This window comes from Pholis gunnellus, assembly GCF_910591455.1.
Source record: "Pholis gunnellus genome assembly, chromosome: 4".
Taxonomy (NCBI): Eukaryota; Metazoa; Chordata; class Actinopteri; order Perciformes; family Pholidae; genus Pholis; species Pholis gunnellus.
In genome coordinates this window covers 7,701,486-7,723,436 of record NC_136530.1, presented here as the reverse complement: position 1 = coordinate 7,723,436, position 21,951 = coordinate 7,701,486, and the positions used below count along the sequence as shown (strand labels likewise).

Below are 21,951 nucleotides of genomic sequence, written 5' to 3'. Positions count from 1 at the left end.
ACAAACTATTGTTCTCTTGCCCTGGATGTGAATGAGGTTTTATTAAAAGTTATTCCTCATTTTCGTATGTTTTCTTACGAATGTCCAGCAACCGTGTCAGTTTCCGCAAGTTTGTGGTTTGGGTTACAATTACTAACTACGGAAGTACTTGAGTACGATAGTTACTTGAGTACGATAGTTGAGTGACGAATCAACATTGATTTCTAGTTTCACACAGGACGCCAATGTGTGATTGGTGGGTTTTTTTACCCACCCAGACCTCCATTACTTGGATTATAATGCACTGTACGCTGCGTTGTGTGAGTAAATGAAACCCACAATTGCCTGACCTCGCATTTGAACATCAATGGGCTGTAAGGTGTCATAAAACACACTCAAAGACAAGCAGCGAAGCAGGTTAAGAGCAGTGAGGGAGGAGTCTCCAGTCAGTCAATGTCAGATCATTACTTGTCCTGTACTTTTGCATGTTTACGCTGCAATAATCTGACTTTCTGCACTAATACACATCATCTTGCACACATTGACAGTATGTGTCCTAGTGATTGGTGTTGTGCCCCCACATTTCTATGTGTTGCATCAGAGACACCAAGTGTTGTAGAATGTTATTGCATTTTTGTTCTTATATTTATCCCTCCTCTCTTGCCGTAGTTAGTTTCTTCTTTGTTTCTGACTCTACAGAGATGCATGTAGATGACTACATGCTGCTGTTACTGTTACAGTATTTCTGTATGTAGCATGTACATATCTACTATGATATATTCTCTGTGTATTTGCTGTTTGTGATATTAATAGATGCTAATCGGCATCAGCATTTCTCCGGTAACATCAATGTTAATATTAGCTTAGACGCTAACTAGTCAGGCAAGTCTCATGTTAACGACCATATTTGGCCATATTTCATGCTATGTTTCCACAGTTTTACAAGGAATTCTCACTAAAAGCTAAGCTTTCCTGTACAAAACGAGAGCAGAATAACTGTTACATTTAGATTTTAAACAGCAGAAGGTTGCCAATGCTAATGTAAATATAGTGGAGTGGAGGTAACCATTAAATACCAAGGCCCTTTCAACTGCAGACTGACTGCCATAGCCCGGTCAGTCTGGGAGGATTACGTGTGTGCGCGCGCACACACACACACACACACATACACACACACATCCCTGTACTTCTTTTTCGCACACACGCTCTTGAGAATGTCAAGTCGTCTGGATGAGATTGACAGTCACCAGGGCCACAGGATCACACTCTCACACTCCCGTGGTGCGGTGCTCTGACAGCCACCACCAGCCACAGTGTGTGTGTGTGTGTGTGTGTGTGTGTTTGTGTGTGTGTGGTGTGTTACAGTGAAATTACTCGGGGACATGCTTCACTATCTGTCTATCTGTATAATATTTGTAATGTAAACGTATGTCACACGACGTGCTATTTTGCTGTCAGTGGATTCGCGCTCGAGGAAAACTGAATTTAGTTTGGGAAAGCGACTTGTCACTCGCTAATGGGGAACTACTTTGCCTCTGCAAGCAGGGTGGAGGAATAAGACAGCTTACGTAAACAACTGTGTAAAGCCTGGACTACCCTCAACTGTCAAATCTACATTTTCAGACTCCGAACATGGTGAAAGATTTCCCTTTTAATGGATGTGACACCTGTGTTCTGAAATGAGTACGGCGTGAACAAAAAAAAACATATGTCAATCCTATGCAAATCCCGATTGTTTTATTTGCAAACTGCGAGTCACAGCGAGCGTGTGATTGCAGCCGGTGAGACCATATGAGTGTTGGTGGCAGAGAAAACACATCACACAGACACACAAGGAGACACTCTCTGTCCATGTCTGCCAGAGGAGACACACAAACGGAAGCAGAGGGGTGTGTTTCAAAAGTTAGTTTTTAATATTCACTAGGAAACAAAAGAATTGCCCACTTCCTCCACCTGAGTCTACACAAAGTAATTCACTTGTCACCCTATGAGAGGAGGTTTCCCGATGCCAAAAAGCAGTTCTCTAGACGATCACAGTTTGGTAAACAGTATTAAAAAAATACAGCAGTCAAAAGTAGTCATCAGTAAATGTACAGTGTGGAGATCAAAACAGTCTATATACAATGAACAAAACAGCAGTTGAAATCTAGGATGTGCTTAGAGTTCATGTTAATATTAGTTACTCAGCAGATCGCCTGTTGGATGTGTGTTTTTTTTCCACCATCGTTGGTTTGAACTCGTCGTGTGAATCGAGCTGTTTTCTCAGTTCTTTCACTCGTGACCTTTTAAAACGTGTCGGCCTCCGTGTGTTATTTGTGCTCAAGTTCATGGCATTGATTTCACTGTTGTGCATTATTGCTTTGAGGGTTGCATAATCCGCTGTTGGCTTTATTGCTTTATGGAAACTGAATGTTGAAACGTACAAAACAGGTACATTTCAGATACTGTGACCATTCGTATATTTGACACTCTGAAAAATAGACATTTGAGCACTAGAACCAGCTTTAGCGGATATTTTGAGTCACAACATTGACACCTTGTAATTTGTATATGGAGAACTTAGCAAACAGCAGTTATGGTGAAACATAAGCATTCATCCGTTTTTGTTCTCCATCGACTCCTGAGAGAAACATCTGTCTCTTTAGCTGCTAAATGCTCCACTATGTTCACCAGCTAGTCGCTCGCTGTGTCTGTCTGATGCTTCACGCTGGGTAGGTAGCATACAGTGATTTAATCCCAACGTGTTTGCTCAAAACAGCTGCCTTTTGCGTCGGTAAACAGTATGAGAGCGGTGAGAGTAAACCAGAACACAAACTAAAGTTGCGGGCTGAAAGATGCTAACGCTCCGTAGAGCTAACTGTCACACAAGCATCCACTGTTAATCTAAAGATGTTGACGCTTTAAAGTACTTTTATCTCCAGTGTTTTGAACATAAACCACCCAAACCTCCTTCATCATGAGCTTATCTTTCCCCTCGTACCGGTAAGACAACACGGATAATTACCTTTGAGACGGTGAACCGATCTGTTGCTCTGCAATGAAGCCGACGCACGCTAACAACAGGTGGATCCACCGACCAAAAACCGCTGGAATTACGTTTGAATTAGAAAATGTAATTTAAAAAAAAATTGAAGAAATTGTGCTCTCTCTGCAAACCTCTTGAACAGAGGCCAGAAGTATCCAGTTGTATAATTTGGTTTTCTGTCGTCCACTTCACATTCAGTGTGATTTTCACTCACTGTTCGTACTGATTGAAGACTCACTCACCTGTTGTTCAGCCTACTGGAGGTGAACCTAAAGGATGTGATCACATAAGGAATCGACGCCAAAGATGCTGGTCACGCAATCTTTCTGCACATAATAATTGGTGGAGACGGTGTCGAACAGATAGCAGCACTGCCAGTGTGAGATAACTGTAGTCAATAAGGATTTGGGTCCTTTGACGAAGACTTTGTGGTGACGCTAATCCTCCAATTCAGGATGTCTGATAATAAATGTAGCAGTGGCTTGTACCTTGTGTATTGCTATTTATGTTACACAATAGAAACTGTTTTTGTGTTGACAGTGTTTGTACCTGGTGGACCCAAAAAGAAAAGAGTTAAAAATGTGAGTGGCAGGTTAGTGTACCCAAGCATGGCCCCATCTCCACTTGTAAAAGTCATTACTCCGTTAATGGCTGCACAGTACTTGATAGCATCTCTGCTTCTGCTTCAATTATGGTTCAATTCAGTCACTGCATCAACCAAACACTCAACAAGGTGTGTGTGTGTGTGTGTGTGTGTGTGTGTGTGTGTGTGTGTGTGGGGGGGGGGGGGGGGGGGGGGTGATTACTGGTTCCTCGCTCCCTGATCAGAAGTCTAGTTGTCTCTCCCAATCTCCCTAAACGTCTTCACGTTTTCTACTCGAGAGGAAGAGGAGGCGAGAGTGGGGGGTGGTGAAGGTGAGAGATGAGTACAAACGTGGCCTCTTTCTTCTCCACCTCCCCTTCTTCATTAAGACTCGATAAGAGAAGACGAGCAGGAGGACGAGGGGTGGACAGAATGGTCTGATTGCTGCCTCAGAAAACTAAAATCATAGAAAAAGAGGAAGTGAAAAGTGCAGGCAGGGTCAAGGACCACCGTCTTCCTCCTGTGTTCCACGTCCGTGCGAAAAGTTTCAGATGACCCCGTAGTCCCTGAGAGACTTGAGCAGAACCGTGTCCTTGACGTCGCTGAAGACCTTGCGGATGTTGTTGGTGTCTGTGGCGCAGGTGAAGTGCGGGTACAGAGTCTTCCACTCGTCCCTTTTGTCGCGGTTGGCGGCCTGCTGCTCGTACAGCTTGCGTATGTAGTTCTTGGCGTCGTCGGGGTCACGCCTCTTACCTGTTAACGGAGACCAGAGGGACAGTAACAGATGGATTTAGGTTGCAATGCAACGTTATCAAACTAAATTACAAGTGAGGCTAGAATACGGAAACACAGTCCTTCTTCACTCTCTAAATTCTTAACAATCTTGGGACAAAAGAAAAGCTCATCACAAAAGTTTTGCTTTATGATTTCCCAGCCGGAGTCATTTTGTTGGATAAAGAGCCGTTAGAGCGCACAATCGCAAATTGAATGACAAGATGATTACAGGCAGTTTTCATCACCACAGGACCGGAAATCGATTGTTGGGGCTGACGGTCATTTTAGCAAATGTCCTTGTTTATTATTTCTGTAAATAGTTATTACATTGATAACTACCTCTGTCGTGTCATCAGGATGTTGTGATGACGTAAAGGCAAAAGCTGAAGCGCTGAAAAAAAGACTGCTAGATGAAAACGTTGGAGCGTCACATAAATATTACATAAAGGCAGCGAGAGCCAGAACATTGGGATCCCATTTATTTAGGGGCTATCTAACTAATACGAATTTTAAATTATCGGCTAAGTCCATCATTCTTTCAATGAATCTCTTTAATGTAAAATGTAATGTAAAAAATTGTGCAAATCAAAAGTTCCTATGGCCCATAGTGATGTCTTCAAAGTGGCTTTTTTGTTCGACTAAAGACAAACAACTTTGTCATATTTGAGGGTAAACTGGACATTTTTGGGGTTTTGAACTGATGGTGGAATGAAAAGCTATTGTAATAGATTATCTTGGGCTGTGGGAAATATTTCCATATTTCATTATTATAATCAAAATGAATAATTGATTAATCGAGGAAATAGACAATCAAATTAAAATAATCATTGGTTGCAGCCCTGAATTAAACATAAAAAGCTGTAAGCAGTGATTTTTTGTGATTTATTTTTTTTGCTTGATAAATGACTTCTGCGTCACCAGAATAATCTTTTAATTGACTAATCAATTCAGCGCTGGACCACAGCAGCCTTCACGTGTGGTTACAGCAGCGCTTAGGAGGGCCACACAGGAACACGGCAGCATTAGCAGCCACAGGTACGAACGGCTCACAGTTGTTAATGTTAAGTAGTAGTCAAGTAGCTTGACCCTGTGTGAGTCACTATTTTAACACTGATGGTAAAACACAGTGGTTGTACTGCACACACACACACAATCACTTGAAGTCCATAATTCCCACCTTGCACACATACACAACTCTCAATTATTTACACTTGGGGTTTTGCGGAGGGGGGGTGGGGGGGGGCTTGTGTGAAGCTCGGTATCGGTCTGGGTTGCCATGAGTAACAGAGGGTGGAGGGAGGGAGTGGGGGGGGGGGGGGGGCAGGTAGGGTACACCAGCAGACCTACAGGCTGCAGCCACATCATTAAGCACACCAAGTACCTGGAAGTGACTCATTTGCAACCGCACGTGTGTGTGTGTGTGTGTGTGTGTGTGTGTGTGTGTGTGTGTGTGTGTGAGTGCGTGTGCGTGCAAAGAGAAAGAAAGAAATAACGTGAGCTAAAAAAGATGTAAGGATGCTGTGCTGAAATCACTTTTTATTTATTCATTAAATGACACATTATTTGTAGCGGGTGCAGCAGGATGTGATGAGGGAGCTGCATGGCAGCCCAAAGCAAATTGGTCAGAGGAGGAAAACAACATTGCAACCGTCGTATTTATAGCTCTTAAAATGAATACTCAAAATGAAAATAAAGGTTTTTCCATCCTGGTCAGAATTTACTGGAGCACATCCATTAAGAGCGTCACTATCTCCATAGCGACTATGATGCTACTCTACAAACTTCTTCAGGATTTAGATTGAACCAGATTAAGATTAAATTCTGCTTCACTTTACTGCGATGGATTTTTTTGGTATTGGTTTATTTGATATGGGACGGTGCACATTAATACAACATTGCTGTAAATGCGCCAGAGGTAGCCAAGAGGCTATTTTTCATCTGTAGTCTCAGGGCAGATGTTACGAAATAAACCTAAAAATAAGGTTAAAGTCAGAGGGGAGCCTGTATGAAACCCGATGCTGCCTTTGTATGAAGATGTTACAATTAGTGACATTAGGAAACTTGTTGGGTGGCGGGTATCCAGCCAAAGTAACCACAATAAGTAAAAAAACGGCAATTTCCAAAACATAAAAGCGGTGCTCAAAACGCTGCTAAAACGCACTCTCTCTGATCATGGCCTTAGTTTAGCGTGTTAGCATGCTAACGTTTGCTAATTAGAACAGCTGAGGCGTAAGGGATTGTCATTAGTTTTACAAAGAGTTGGTCATAAACCAAAGTATTGGACAATTTAACATTTCACCTGCTTTTTGAGCTTGAAGAAAAGTTAAGGGATCACCAAAGTTATTACAATTCATCACGAGGGGGAGCTGAATGTCGTGGCAATCCATAGTTTAAAAAAAAGTCAATCTCATGATGGCACAAGAGGAAAAACATTGGTATGATGATTAATTAAGTGTCTTTACAAAATGTCAATATGTAATATTTCAGTCTGGAAAGTGGTCGGCGTCAGTACCACGTAACCTCACTATTAACAAACAAACAAACAAACAAACAAACACAGGCATCCTCTGCTTACCTGTGAAGCTGGGGAAGTATTTCTGCAGGTCAGAGGTCTGGACTTTGTCTGCCAGGATGTCAGTCTTGTTGAGGAAGAGGATGATGGAGGTGTTGAAGAACCAAGGAGAATGGATGGTGGTGTAGAACAAAGCCAGACTCTCATGCATACGGTTCTGAAGACGGAGACAGAGTCAGATTCAGCGCTCTGTGCTTTAGCTTAACGTACAGGGGGGGGGGGGGGGGGGGGGGGGGGGTATAAGGAATAACAAGGAAGATCTGGATGCCTGAAGCAGAGGAAGCTAGTCCTTTAAAGAGAGAGAGGGGGGGGGGGGGGGGGGGTCTGGAGCATACGGGCCTCTGTGGAGGTTAATGAATGTGTTGGCAGTCTAAAAAGTGGCTGCGACAGATAAACAGCTTAGTGACAGGGTGGTGGGGGGGGGGGGGGCTGAGGAGAGAGCGGGGGAGAGCGTTCTCTTGTGTGAGAGTGAAACCTGCTGGTGGACGGAGGAAATGACTGCAGTGACAATGGATGGAGGGATATACTACTACATCTCAGAGGTAAATAGATTACGTTATATTTACTATATTTGTATAACAGCTGTAGTTACTAGTTCATTTTAAGATTCAGATTTTTAATTCAAAGCCTCCAATCAGTTGAAATATGAAAGATGAAAGCTAGCAACCCGTTCATAAAGTAGCTCCACCTCCACTAATTACATCGTTAAAAGTCTGTATATGTTAATGCTGCAGTAATAATAATCCAATGATATAGGTCTGCAACAAACAATTATTTTAATAATCAATTAGTGTTTAAATCAAAGAATATTTGAATATCTAATGGTTGTTTACTCATTTTTAATATTTGTTGCAGCTCTGCAATAATATACTGTGTGCATACTAACATTGGGTTCTCCTCTGCATAACGACGAATGAAAGACTTTTATAATATTCTGAGTATTCTGGTATAACTACTTTTACTTCAGTAAAGGATCTTAGTCCTGATAGATGAGGTTGCTTCTGTTATTTTGAGTGCAGTTTCTCAGTGATCTTACGATGGTCTCTCTCTCCTCCAGGACCTGGTCGTACTCGCTGAGGGAGGCCAGGAAGATGAGCGAGGTGACGTTTTCGAAACAGTGGATCCACTTCCGACGCTCCGACTTCTGACCGCCCACGTCCACAATCCTGTCGGGGAAGATGTCAGGAAGAGTACAGTTTGAATCCTCAACTCGACGTATATGCAGAGCAGTCACCGAGTATTTAGACTGACACATTCTCTGTTGTTTTGGTTCTGTACTTGGTTCTGCATAATGTAATGGCTGTAGAATGATGACACTGCGTTTTAGATTGCTTCCCTATGAGCCTCACTTTCACTATGCAATTCTGCCTGCAATTTGTTACATCACAGAGGAAGTGTGTCAACCATTGCAGGAGGAGGATAGCGCTTTTGTTTACCTCGGTAGCTATCGGTAGCTTTCCCCAGTAACTACAGAGTATCTAATGTAAGCAGAAATGGCCTGTGTTGTTGGGCTGTAAAAGAAAAAACGGAAAGCGATCCAGCTGTCTTTGCGTCAATAACACCACTTGGAAACAATTAGGCGAGGGAGGAGGAGGGAAGTTGTCTGTTTCCACTTCAAATTGCTGTGATGTCTACATTGGAAGTCATTGTCAGTGATTTATTCATCTTGTTGAAGACAAAAAAGGTCTAACAAATGTGATTGTCGCGATATTTCAAGGTGGTATTCTTCACTTTTTGTAGTGTTTGTTTAAACATAAACACTCAATCTGGCTTTCATGACTTTCTGGTGTCTCGCCAGTGTGCAGACGGGGCATAGCTGTGTGCACGACACAGTAATAACGGCTTCATCCGGGATTCGTCCAACCAAGTCAAAGCGTTTCTTCAGGGTTAGGTTATTTTGATTCTGAGCTATATACCTCCTGATTTATGAGCAGGTGTCATTTCATTTGGGAACACGATGTTCCTCCAAAGTTAACTTCGGCGGAACATCGTGTGAAAGAAAAAACATGTTATAAATAAACCCAGAGAGCGACACCCCACTTCCCGGCAGGGGGCTTTGTACAGACTCAATCAGAAATGTGATCCTGTTGCGTCCAAACAGGTTTTGTCTTTTTCTTTCCACCGTGCAGTGAATAGCGTCAGTATTGGATTCGTCTGTCTGACAGGTTGGTAATCTGAAGACCGGCCACCTTAGTGTGATGTTCTTGATGGTGAACGAGTAGTCGTGGATGCCCGTGGTGGGGAATCGAACTCGCAGCACGTCCTGTTCTGTGGGGATGTAGTCCGGGGCGGAGATGCGATCCAGGTTGCTCATGTAGCTGGAGGAGAAACAAGAGAAGAGTCTGTTTGACACAACAGGGGACCTCGAGTGAAACATAATGTCTCTGTTTACACCAAATCCAGCCTCGACCGTGTTAAACAAACTGAAGTGACACAAGATGTACGATGGTGTATATATATATATAAAAACAGTGATTAAAAATACAAGAAGGGAGTGGAGTGTGTCCATATCACCCTGTGTACAGACGGCGGCTTTATGGCCGGTGTTGATACAAGCTGTCATTAGCTCCTGCCCGTCTCTTATCATACACACGGTGATGATTGAGCTGCTGGGTAAACACAGGACAGGACAGCAATAGAAGAGAGGAAACCAGAGGCAGGCTGAGCCTTTTGTTCTGTGACACATCAGATACTTTGAGCGTGAGCCTCATATCTACTGTATGTTCACTCTTTTCACCATGATTACAAAGACTCTGTACTGTGAATTTATTCACCTTTTTCTTAATCAGTTTGCTTCCTCAAATACTCTTTGATCAACCGGTGGTTTGAACATGGCCGTATGCAGCACGGTGTGTGAAGAACTAGCCCCCTCCAGTGGTCTCAGTACATAATAACTATAAACTAGTTCTGGTTGCTGAAACGAAGGCTAAAAACAAAATGAGGCTCAAGTCAAGAAAAAAAGACGTCCGACTTTGAAATCAAACGTAAAAGAAAACTACAACTGAGAATATAAAAAAGACTGAAATAATGGAAACTAATAAGTACACACGGCTTCTCCTGCCCTCCTTAAACTCACCAGTTGGAAAAACAGAAGCTTAAGACAACTTTTCTAGAAGGACAGTTTTTTTTTTTGTCCACTTGTGAGTTTTGGTACAAAGGTCAGATATGGGATAAACAAACAATGCAACAATATGTCGCCACACGTTCTTTTGTTATACACCAGTTAGTACCGAAACTGTGACATTGTCACTGCAGTTGTGTTCTTTCTTTACGACAGACATAATAAATAACTTTTTAGTACGTTCTGATATCTCTTTGATATCAGAATGATAGCATGTGTACATGTTGCTGCTTGTGTTCAAAGGTCTTATTCCTGGAGCAAGCTAGTCACGCAGACAGTTTTAGACAATTGACAAACTATTGTCAACAACTACTTCAGTCATTGTTGTGACATGAACTGGTTCTGAAAAGCGACAATTTTCTGTCTTCTATCCTCCTCACTTGAATATCCGTGTTTTGATTTTTTGGTCAGCCAACCAGAAGATGTCAGTTTCGAAAAACCTTTTTAAAAACAGTGTCTGGTCATGTGATACCCTCTGATCGGCTGTCCTAACTCGAGGGTGTGCTACAGTGTACGGAGCTTTGACTTCCACTGCCACACGGCTACTTACTACTCTGTGGAGTCCAGGAGCTGGTACTCGCAGCGCCGGCTGTAACAGACCCGGATGCCCGAATCTGCCCAGAGGCGGCGGACTGCGTCAACGTAGCCGCGCTCCAGCTGGCTGATCTGCACTGTGTTTACGTCCTGCAGCCACTTGGCGTAGATCTGAAAGACAGCGAGAGATCGGTACACAAACGTTTGTGCAGTGCCGTTTTTGTGACCGTCTTACAAAACTCTTTCGGTGTTCATGGTGACACTGCTTGCTTCTTTTTATAGACTACAACAGTAGTCGTAGTGTTGAGTGTGTGTTTCTGTGCCCTCTTGTTTAATGTGGGCACAATCTCACGACTCCAGTGAGGGCACTTACCCTGATGCCCGCACACCTGTGCTGATGTATGTTTGTTTGTGAGTAAGTGTGTGTGTGTGTGTGTGTGTGTTCATGTGTGTTGAGGTAAGGGCTGGGTATCGGTATCTTTGAAGGTATCAACCGAAATAACCCGGTACCAGAAGGTATTGAAACTTCTCCAGTCTAACGATACCTGCAGTCGATCCTTTTAGTGTTCTTCGATTAAATGCGACCTGTGATTGGCACACTACAGCAGCAGCTACAGCTAACAGCGCTAACAACAACTACAGTGGTGACAGAGCTAACAGTTTCAACCTGTGGGGGGTGGGCATTTCACGGTCCTGCCTCGTACCTCGTTCTCTGGGTTGAAGTAGGGGATTTTGAGAGTGGCCATGGCTCCCGTCATGGCCTTCATGGCTGTGAGAATGTTCTGATAGATGCATTTGCAAAAGCTCCTCCTCTCCTCCTCTGAGAAGCCTCGTCCGTGGATGATCCTCATCTGTCGGATGAAGGTGGTTTTCCCGCTCTCACCGGTACCTGAGAATATGATAACGACCGAAAAAAATATTATTACAATTCTGTCATCACGGCAGCTCAGAGGTCAGAGGTGTTTATTTGGGCCTCTGTTTATTCATGCTCTGCTTGTGTCTTTATGGGTTTCCTCCATGATTCCCAGCTTCCTTCCACAGCCCAAAGACACGCAGGTCAGGGGAACTGAAGGTGTGACTGTTTGTAATTGGTTTAAGAAACCGAAACAGATAAATGTGATTTCAAAATGGTCGCTGAAAAAGACACTGAAACTTGTCACATTTCCTCATTCCTGGAATGTCATTTCCTCATTTCCACATTTAATGAGGAAATGTTAGAGGAGCTTTAAACATCTTACCTGAGTTTAGCTTCCAGTTTTGAAATGGTCTGACAGACTAACTAGATTCTGCTCAGCACCAAACTGCAGACCAAGTTAACAGCTAGCAGGTCGGACATAGTGGAGCATTTAGCAGCTAAAGTGCCTAATATCAGGAGTTGGTAAAGGGGGAATCCAACCTGGTCACCAGAAACAAGACTCAAAATCGATGTCACTGATGCTCTGCGTCTGCTGGATGTGTAAATGATTAACTTCATGAGGCCAATGTTGTGTCTATAGTCTGTCACATGGCCCAAGTGGCGAAAAAAATAAAATAATGCAGCTTTAATAAAGAAGGATTTAACCTTAAAGGTGCTATACACAAGATTGGATCTCGGCTAGCAGCTAACGGTTTCCAACAGCGCTAACGGGATCAACACCGCTAACAGTGCCAACACCGCTGACGGTGCCATCCACGGCAAAATAATGACAGAGCTAACAGTGTCTACCTGAGGGGGAAGCGGAGTGTTGGTGCTACACTTCCGCAACATCCCCACCGGTCGGTACGGCGGTATCAGCGGTAATCACCGCATGAGCGCAGTGCAGAGCGGCGGCTATAAGCTAACCATTAGTGCACGCTCACGGAGAAGCTAAAGTTACAACACACACAGAGGGAGAACGACTCCATTCTCTGCTCAGGTAGACAGTTTGCTTCTATATTAATGCTCTGAATATTGAATTTAGCACTTTTTGTAGGAATAAAATCTATAAAATAGTTTGATGTAATCACGATAGACGTTGTGAGATTTCAAAACATGAAAAGCAAAAAGCGTTCATTCATTCATTAATAACAATAACGATTAACGCCATTGGTGTTTGCTGCTGTGACAAGTCAAAAAGAGGGTTCTGTCAAATTGAAGTAAATAGATGTGCGGCTTTAGGAAAGAACAGTAGCGTCAAAATCCAAGTTGTCAGAAGCTGAATTTCAACGAGACAATACTGTGAGTTATTACAGTGTCATTTGTCAGCTACGTCTGCAGTTAAGGGATGAAAAGATAACGACCAGTAAACCACAACAGAAGAACAAGGTGACTGAAGGATGCTGTTGAACCGGACGTCAGTCTAATAGATGCACTGTTTCTCTTTGCTCTTGATTTTCAGCCTCAGAGTCAAATAATGTCTGAGATAAAAAAAAGAAAAACTTGATTCATCTTCTTTGATAGCCTCATTTTAATGATTATTGTATTGACACTTTACGGCTTCCTTTATTTTATCTATATTTCTGTGTCTCTTAACAAGTTGTCGGTTTGTGTATTATTTGTGTGTTGCTCCACATGGAGACAGGTTGCAGAGCAACAGTGATTTAGTTGCTGTTTAGAGTGTTTAGAGATGTCTATCAATCAAATCAGCCGTCTGCAAGAGGAAACTGAAACGCTGTCCTGTCACTTCTCAAAGCTGCTTTAGAAGAATAGCATCTAATCCTCCAACCGCACAGCGCTGAAAGAAAACAGTTCTATTGACAGTCCCGTTCCCGTACACAAGCGTTCGCTTCCTGTCATTCTACGCAGTGATGCAGGAAATAAGGCAATGAATCAATGTTATTGTCTACTATCTCTCCATATCATGGCAGGGTTTCCCCCAGGATATTTACCGGAGGTGGTAAACCCCCCGGCCCAATGCAGGCGGCAGTGATCTTTTATTTTCAGGAGAGGTCACAATGCACCTTCACAATAAAACAAAACACTGCAGGAAACCAGCTGCACACTTGTCAAATCAAGATGTTGTGGTTCAATGAATCGATTAGACAATCGAAAGAAAATACATCAACACTTGTGATAATTGATTCATCCTTAGTCATTCATCAGTAAAACAAAATAGCCAAATATTCACTTTTAAAATGTGAGTATTTGCTGTCTTTTCTGTGTTTTATTGCATTGTAAATTGAATAACTTTGAACTTTTGGGTCTTTTGTTTGGACAAAAATATAAAAATAATCATCAGATCAATCTTGTTGATTGAAAAATAATTTTATTCAATGTGATGAACATCAGCTGAACTTTTAACACGTGATTTGGATACTTTTGTTCCACATCAATATTGAGATGATGAGGATATACATTTTGTCCGTATTGCCCCAAAATAAGACTGCATGGATATATATATATATATATATCAGCCAACAAATTGGTCAACACTTACACAGGAAGTTAAATTCCAGTATACAAGGTACAAAGTATATAAACATAGGATCTCATTTAATAGATCGGCCCCATTGTCACCGATACGTGATCCAGCTGTTTGAGTCATTATCGGCCTGATATCTGATATCGGTATCAATGTTGGTGCGTCCCTTTATACCCGCCGGCTACCTATGTACCTGTCCGACTCCACTGAAACATTAAGCAAGAAGCGCCTTGGTTGCTAAAGTTGTAACAGCGCAGACCACAACCGTAACGTCCGGTCCCAGGTTAGATTTGGGGACCCCCCCCCCCTTTCTCTCTCTCTCTAGCTTTCTCTTTCTACCCAATTTCTACACTGCCCCTCCATCAAAAACTCATCCAACCAGCTGTAGGTAGGCTGAGTAGGCTTGTAGGTTTCTGTGGTTTTGCAGGTACAACCGATCCCAATCTGGACCATACTTTGCATACTCACACAGTGACACATGCTCCAATAGCTTTCTCTCTGGGCTGCCGGCTACCAAACAGGCCAAGTAGTTTTCATTTGCATGGCGGGCGTTCCTTTATCGCGGCCTATATTTGCATAATAAATCTATCCGCCATCACAGATTTCTTTTACTTTTTTTTGTCTTGTTTTCTTAGGCCTTACACTGTCATCTCTGATATAAAAGGTGAACAAAGGTGCTCTGTGTGCAATCACTGACCTAGCAGGAGGATTTTGATTTCCTTCCTCTCCTTCTTCTTCTGCTGCTTGAGGATCCTCTTGATCTCATTGTCCACAGCGATGTTTGCCTTCTCCTCCTCGGACAGGCAGCACACACACCTGCGGTGGCACCAGTGCCAGCAGCCCGCCATGGTCAAAAACCACTGAAATGAAAACTGTTAATGAATAATCAGCCTGCCTGTAATGAGCCGATAAGGACCGGTCGTAAACTCCTCGTCAAGTCCATTTGATGTCTTTTCGTTTTTACTTTCTTGTTAACTCATTGGACCTGTCAGGATTTATTCTAACACACACACGCACACACACACACCCCGGAAATCTTACTTTGACACTGCTGAAAGTAATCTGCGCCAATGTAAACAAGTCAGAGGTTAACTTTAATAAGGAGTTATAAAGTCACCTGGTTGAGTGCGTTTTAAATAAACTGCAAGTTAGTTCAAGAGGAGTTTTGGAAGTTACAAACAGAAAACAATGAAGCGTCTAACCTCTAAATCAGTCCGTCACACTTGACGCTCTGGTTGTTCCTCGCGGTCCATGTCCCACCGTGTCCCTTCAGTCCACTTCCACCTGCGGCCAACAGCTACTGTCGCGGAGGCGCACGAGCAGCGTTCATTGGCCCGCTGATACGGCTGATAAAATCACTTTTTTTCACCCTTCTTCTTAAGCCCACGCGAAACAACCTGCCGCTCGGGAAAGTCCACCGCGCCTTCAGAGGAATGTGCAGCCTCCGTGGTCCGCTGGAAACACTCTGTAACAGGAATGCGCTGTGAGCGACGAGGACGCGGCAAGAGAGCGGCAAACAACCGCGGCAGCGCCGGAAGTCAGACGGTTGCGCCTATAAAGTAAGAGCACGTTGTTCTTAGACACTGCGTAAAAAGAGACCTTTTTATTATGAAACGGAGTAAATTGCTTCGTTTTGCTAATTGTGAACAAAAAAATGGAATGTAGTTGAAAGCTTCACATAAACCACAAGTAGTGGTTTAGCCTAAGACATTATATTTACACAAGCATACTTAAATACAATGTAAATACTATTATGCTATACTCTTTGTGCAACAAAATATACTTTAACATCAAAGGTAAACAATAACCCTCACAGGCCATTTTCTACACTCTCACTCAAAGTACATTTTGTACTGCAATACTTTTTACATAAGTGACATTTTGAACTATTTACTTTTTCTTGTTACTGAGCTTTTTTTTTCATGCAGGAAAAACGCCTGCTATATGACATCACTGAAATGTGACCAAACCTGCAGCATGCTTAAGAAGTGAAATCAACTGTAGCTATAGTGCAGCAGTATAGTTATTCCCTGACAGTGTGTGATTCATTGTTGATTGTGACCACTCCTATACTATATTGTTCCAAAGCAAATACCGGTAAGTTGCTCATGAGTCTGTCATGACGCGAATGGATGTGACAAAATACACAATGCTGTTGGAACAGCCGAAACCACTGCATGTGTTGACAGCAAATATGATGTATTAGCTTATCTCTACAGCTGAGTTTTGCATGACTTCAGTTCCTGGTTTTGTGTTGTGTGTAATCTATTATTCTGTTCATGTCTTTTGTCAAGTATATATATTTTCAAATAAAGTGATTATCTCTGTAGAACTGTCTAACTTTGGTGTATAAATTTACTTTGGTGTTGTGCATGGGGCTCCACCAAAGCGTTGGGCCTGGTCAAACAACAGCCTTATTTTGAAACGCCTGTACCGGTAGTTGCAATGCTTCAATTAGGTTTGGTTTGACGGCAGTCTGAATGAGTTCGCTGCGCTGCGGATAAAGTTTCGGCTGCTGCAGAGGCGCCACTGCTTCATGTTTCAGCTGAAGAGAGCTCGAGGGAAATCAGGGACAGAAGTGTCACTGAGTCATTATCTGTTACATAAGCGGATAGTTTCAACTCAACATTGCCATATTTCACAACATTTTTACATTATTTATTATGTGTCTGGTGCTCAAGTGTACATTTGGGAACTTTACTAGTCGATATGAATTCAAAATAATCAACTTTATACAATATAAAACATATCAAACTAACATCTAAAGCATTTGCTCTTTACATTTTATAAATAAATATATATTGTAATATAGTAGGACAGCCACAGCATACAGGTAACCTCTAAACTCATTAATAAACACTTAAAGTATCTGTGGGGATCACACAGGTGTATCAGAACAGGTTATTAAACACCCTGCAGGTGTTTTTTGAAGCAGGGATGAAGAGTACAACAGGTATTTTGTCGCTCCTCCTCGGCTGCTATTTGGGTGTCAATCTTTTGTCTTGGCCAGCAGAACCGGTTGGTCCAGGCTTTCATGATCTCAGATATTGAGATCACCTGAGCTCTGCATTTCCATGGGAACAAGATGAGGTGAAAGACCAAGAGGGAGGCGTGTGTGGACTGGAGGGCTTTTTGTCACTGTTATATCGTGTGTACGTTTATAAATACAATTGTGTTGCACTACACGTGATTAACTTTGTTTTTCAGCGATGTTATTCCTGTCATTTATGTAGTTTAACAGTACAACAAGTTACATGAAGCGCTGAGGACACAGAATATATAACATATCCCTATTGCTTTTGATGATAAATATTTGTATTTGACTCTTAGAAAGTCATAAAATTTATTTATATGAATTAGAGTAAATCAAATATGTGTGTGTTTTTAGTGTTTAGTGTTTAGTGACAATAAGTCAAGATGAAATTGGTGTTTAGAAAGAAAAAATAAATCCAGAGAGGATGAGAGAGAGAGAGAGAGAGAGAGAGGAAGAAAACAAGGAATAAGGGAATAATAAGGGAACACAGGTAGGCGTGGACTGACACTAACAGGAAAAGTATAGTTGCCTCCTCCTTCCAGTTACAGGAAGTTAGGTATCTGTCGTGTTCTCACGATGGCAGAGAGGTGATCAACCTGAATCTCTTAAGAGTGATACAGCACTTTATATGAGGTCGGCTCCTTTAGGTGTCGCGTCCTCATCGTTACAGGCAGCCATCGGGAAGAAGAAGAAGAAGAAGAAGCATGAGGAGAGGAGACTTTGTCCTCTGCCCGCTGGCTGCTGTGGGAAAACAGACAACCATCAATTATTAATCTGACACTGTGACACGCCGGAGGTGATGGAGCACCTTTCACGTCAACGTCGCTTCTGCTTTCAAACATGTCGCTCAGCAAGAGTGATCGTTCAAACTCAAGATTTCAAAGCATGTTTGTTTTAGGAGAATGCATGAACCCGAGAACATCTTTTTAACTTGCTCATGAGATTACCTCTCAACGTCAACCACAAAAACACACTTCGAATTCAATTAAAGTAGACTGTTTAGTTGCAAATGCTCCTTAATTGTTCACTATAAATGGTTCACGACCTTTGTTGGCGTGAGACCCTTTTAAAGTGCAGCAGCGTTTTAGCATCTACATCTGAATTGTAAGCAGTTACATCAAAAGTCCACTCTAGGAAAAAAAAATGAATGTAAACATGTGTAGCAGAATATTCCCATTTATTAGCTTGCGACCCCTTCAGATATGTCTTGCGACCCCTTGGTGGGCTCCCACCCCTTAGGTTGGGAACCACTGGCTATACAACCCAAAGTAGAGTTAATTTGATTTAACATTAGATTACGAAAACTTTAACATAATGTGAGGAGATATCTTCATTTCAGAAAATTAAATTTAGGGAAGTGCCCAGACGCATGAACCAATGAATTGAAAGGAAAACAAGAAAGATGACACTGCTTACGTGTTTGTGAATGAAATGGTTCAAAGTGAGAGAATAAAATCCTTCATGAAGGCTGGTGGCTGAGATAAGCAAAGGTCAGGCTGTGATCTCATGAGTCACGACTGAAGATCTTCCTGATCCCACAGAGAAGGGCTTCTTTGATATCTGATGCTGTTCGCTCTTTTAGTGTATTATCTTTGGCAATTGAGCTTCGGGAGTTTAAACCATAAAAGGTCAAGACATTTTAAAACGTCATCTATTTTTCATTGATATGTTTAAGGGGTGGTTGTATTACCTGCAGCCACACCCTATAGACTATAATCTGCTTCACCTGTTTCAATACATGTCTGTGAAAGAAGATTTGAATGTCAAACACACACACAGCACTTATTTGTCATGTTAGGACTTTTCAACATGTTTGCCAGATTCCTCTGTGGTGGATTGAACCTCGAGTCGTGCGACTACATCACGTGTCCACAAGATGTCACTTCGCTCAACAGTTTTGTCCGCCAGCTCGGTCACACTTAGAGGTTTCAGATACAACGAGGAGGAAAGACTTTGCCTCTATGTATCATAACGCTATGAAATGTGGACAGGATGAATAATACATTATTAACTGACAAAGAAGAGGGATTTCTGGGATCTACTGCAGATGTACTGTACTTAGGTACACTTTTGAGGTACTTCTACTTTACTTGATTATTTCCATTTTCTGCTACTTTGTACTTTTTCTTCACTACATTTGAGAGGGAAGCGTATTCTTTTACTCCGCTGCCTTGATTTGACCGCGATACTAGTAACTGTGAACATTTTATGCAGAATAGAAAATGCTTTTGCATGGAAAAAGGCAGATATTTGATTTGGTTTCAGAATCTGCCGTTAAAAAAAGGTACATTCAAACAGAAGATGTTTCATCCAAACAGGACATATTGAAATACATTTACATAAAAACACAGTACACAATAGGAGCTTCATTAAAAGGGGAAACAGGTACTGGATGGTGAGTACTGAAAGAAATAGATATAAAGTTTAGGTAGCAAGCTGGCTTCAAAAAGGAGCTCTCCTTCTCATAATAAAGATATTTTACAGGGACAAACTGTTTTCATAGGTGTTTTTAGTTGCACAGGGGACTCTGTATCACCGTACCTTTTTTCTTTTGCATTACTTTACAAAAAAATGTGCCTTCCCTGAGTTTTGGTAGGGAATGAGAGGAATGCAAAAGTAGTTCAGAAACAAAATTCCCACTGTGGCCCTTCGGGAGCCCACAGGGTAGATTGCAGTATGAGGGTGGCAACTATATTGGTTGGCGTGCACATAGCAGGCTGCATCTGGATTTTTGTCCCAGTTTAGATAAATCCATACAAGCACAACTTAGTAAGAAACCTTAAGTGTCTAAATTTGGGATTGGCATCTGGGGAGGCCAATCGAATTCCAGGGATTGCACCGGCGACCCTGTTGGATCGACCTATAGGCTGTGTGGTCATATAATAACATAATACTCTGATAGGCACCAGTCTGCATAATGACTCGTTTTACTTTCTAAACTTAAGGGACACTTTTAGTACTAGTACCTTGGTACTTTCACTTGTAACCATATTTTTACATTGCGCCACACTGCTCTACTGGATGTGGACCAAATGATTACTCACTTAAGCTGAAGGAAACCAGCCAAACAGGATATTCTACATTCACTTATGCAAATGAGTTCACCCAGTTAACCAAAGTAACTTTACTTGAGCAATGTAAATACTGAGAGACTTCAGTATTTACATTCTACTGTATTATACTTCTAACCCATTACATTTCAGAGGGAAATAGTTTACATTTTAATGCATTACTGTACATGTATTTGACAGATATAGTACTTTACAGATGAAGAGTTTACAGATAAGCTTGTAAAATATAATATATTGTAATAGATGCTCTTTTTACAGGTTATGTAATCACTAATAATGATCCTTTGATACGAATGACTACTTCCTTCCTCTGCCGCTGTGGCTGATAAAGTTTCAATCATAACATATTTAGATTTATTTAAGAGACAAATATATAGACGTACAATAAATACCAGCAAATATATTTAGACATTCAGCTGATTATAGTTGCAGGTACACTCTGACTGATGATCTGTAAGAAAACAACTGTGAAAGTGTTCTGTTTTTTTTTTATTGATTTAGTTTTTATTTTATTTTACACGCTCATGTATCTGATGTGTCACATTACAAAGTAAATATGAGACTTTCTGTGTAGTAATAGGTTTCCTGGATACCATGAGACACTTGACTGATTAGGAAAAGCCACTTCAAATATTGACAGTATCTGTGATGTTACCTGTTTCGTTTGTTGACTCAGCGTTCTTTTTGGCAGGAAGACAGAGTTGATATTGAGGTAGAATTTTAAATTCTTTCTTTAAAGTCTTTAGCTAATGTTGGTGACGTTCAGTCACGAAATGTTGCATCAAGCACTGTGACAGCAGACAGTGGTGGAAGAAATACTCAGATATTTTACTGAAGTAAAAGTACTAATACAACAATGTGAAAATACTCCTGCATTCAAAAGTCCTACTTAAGTAAAACTACATAAGTATAATTAGCTAAATATAAATAAAGTGTCAAAAGTTAAGGTTCCACAGAACAAAGTCCTCTGGCTGTGAGTGACATATAATTATACACAACAATGTGTTGGCATTTCACTGTAGTGCTTGAAGAGGCTGGTTTTATCTATTTATATAGAGTTAGGTACTTTAGGGTATTATTGCCTTTCTTAAACGGGTTTAAAAAAAAATTATCCAAAAAGTAAAACAAGTAAATGACTAAAGCTGTCAGAAAAGTATAGTGGAGTAAAAAGTACAATATTTTCCATTACGTATAGTGATGGAAGATACCACCTCTAAAAGCTCCACAGCTCTTTGATTTTAATTCAGATATATTGTACATATTTTAATAGTATTTTTTTTATGTTTTTGTTGTAATTGTTTGCATTCTATATTGACATTTCTTGATTTTTGCTAAATTTGCTTTTATTTTTAATTTAATTTAATTTGACCATGTTTATGTTATGCACCAAAACACCTCGGTAGATTAATTTCTATGTGAAAAACCTACTTGACAATAAAACCAGATTCTGATTCTGATTTAGTAAATGTGCGTCACTTCTCTGTTTGCAGGTAGATGTTTGAATATTATTCTTGTGAATCTCTGAAAGGCCACCGTGAAGACCAACATCTGGAACGGTCAGGATGAGGCGCTGGTCTTTGACAGGAGAGATGGGCGTTGCCCGTCCAGCCAAACGTCTGTTGCTTTTTCGCTGACACGCCTCCGAAAGGAGCGCGTCCTCTCAAGCAAACTTAGGAAGTCAACCGTCCGGCAAAAGACCCGCCTTAAAACGCCCACAAGCTCTGTTCTCATTCGCTGCCAACTCTTGTCAATCAATTCTATCCCAAGCGACGTCAGCAGCAGCGCCACACCGGGGCTTGAGGAGTGGGTGACGAAGAGCAATCACCACCACCAGGAGAAAAAAAAAAAAAGAATACCAGGAGCGATAAAATGTACGGA

The 21,951-nt window shown here is 41.6% G+C and overlaps 1 protein-coding gene across 1 annotated transcript; it reads right to left on the bottom strand.

Annotated features, from left to right (window-relative positions):
• Positions 1-1,782: 1,782 nt before the first annotated feature.
• On the bottom strand, positions 1,783-15,425 carry LOC306694705 (guanine nucleotide-binding protein subunit alpha-14-like). The gene is made up of 8 exons (XM_079157652.1): positions 15,171-15,425; positions 14,666-14,828; positions 11,293-11,477; positions 10,605-10,759; positions 9,123-9,251; positions 7,970-8,099; positions 6,937-7,090; positions 1,783-4,340 (listed from the first exon to the last, which is right to left on the bottom strand). The coding sequence occupies exons 2-8, from the start codon at positions 14,814-14,816 to the stop codon at positions 4,135-4,137; spliced, it is 1,110 nt and encodes a 369-aa protein (XP_079013778.1). The 5' UTR covers positions 14,817-14,828; positions 15,171-15,425; the 3' UTR covers positions 1,783-4,134.
• Positions 15,426-21,951: the final 6,526 nt, after the last annotated feature.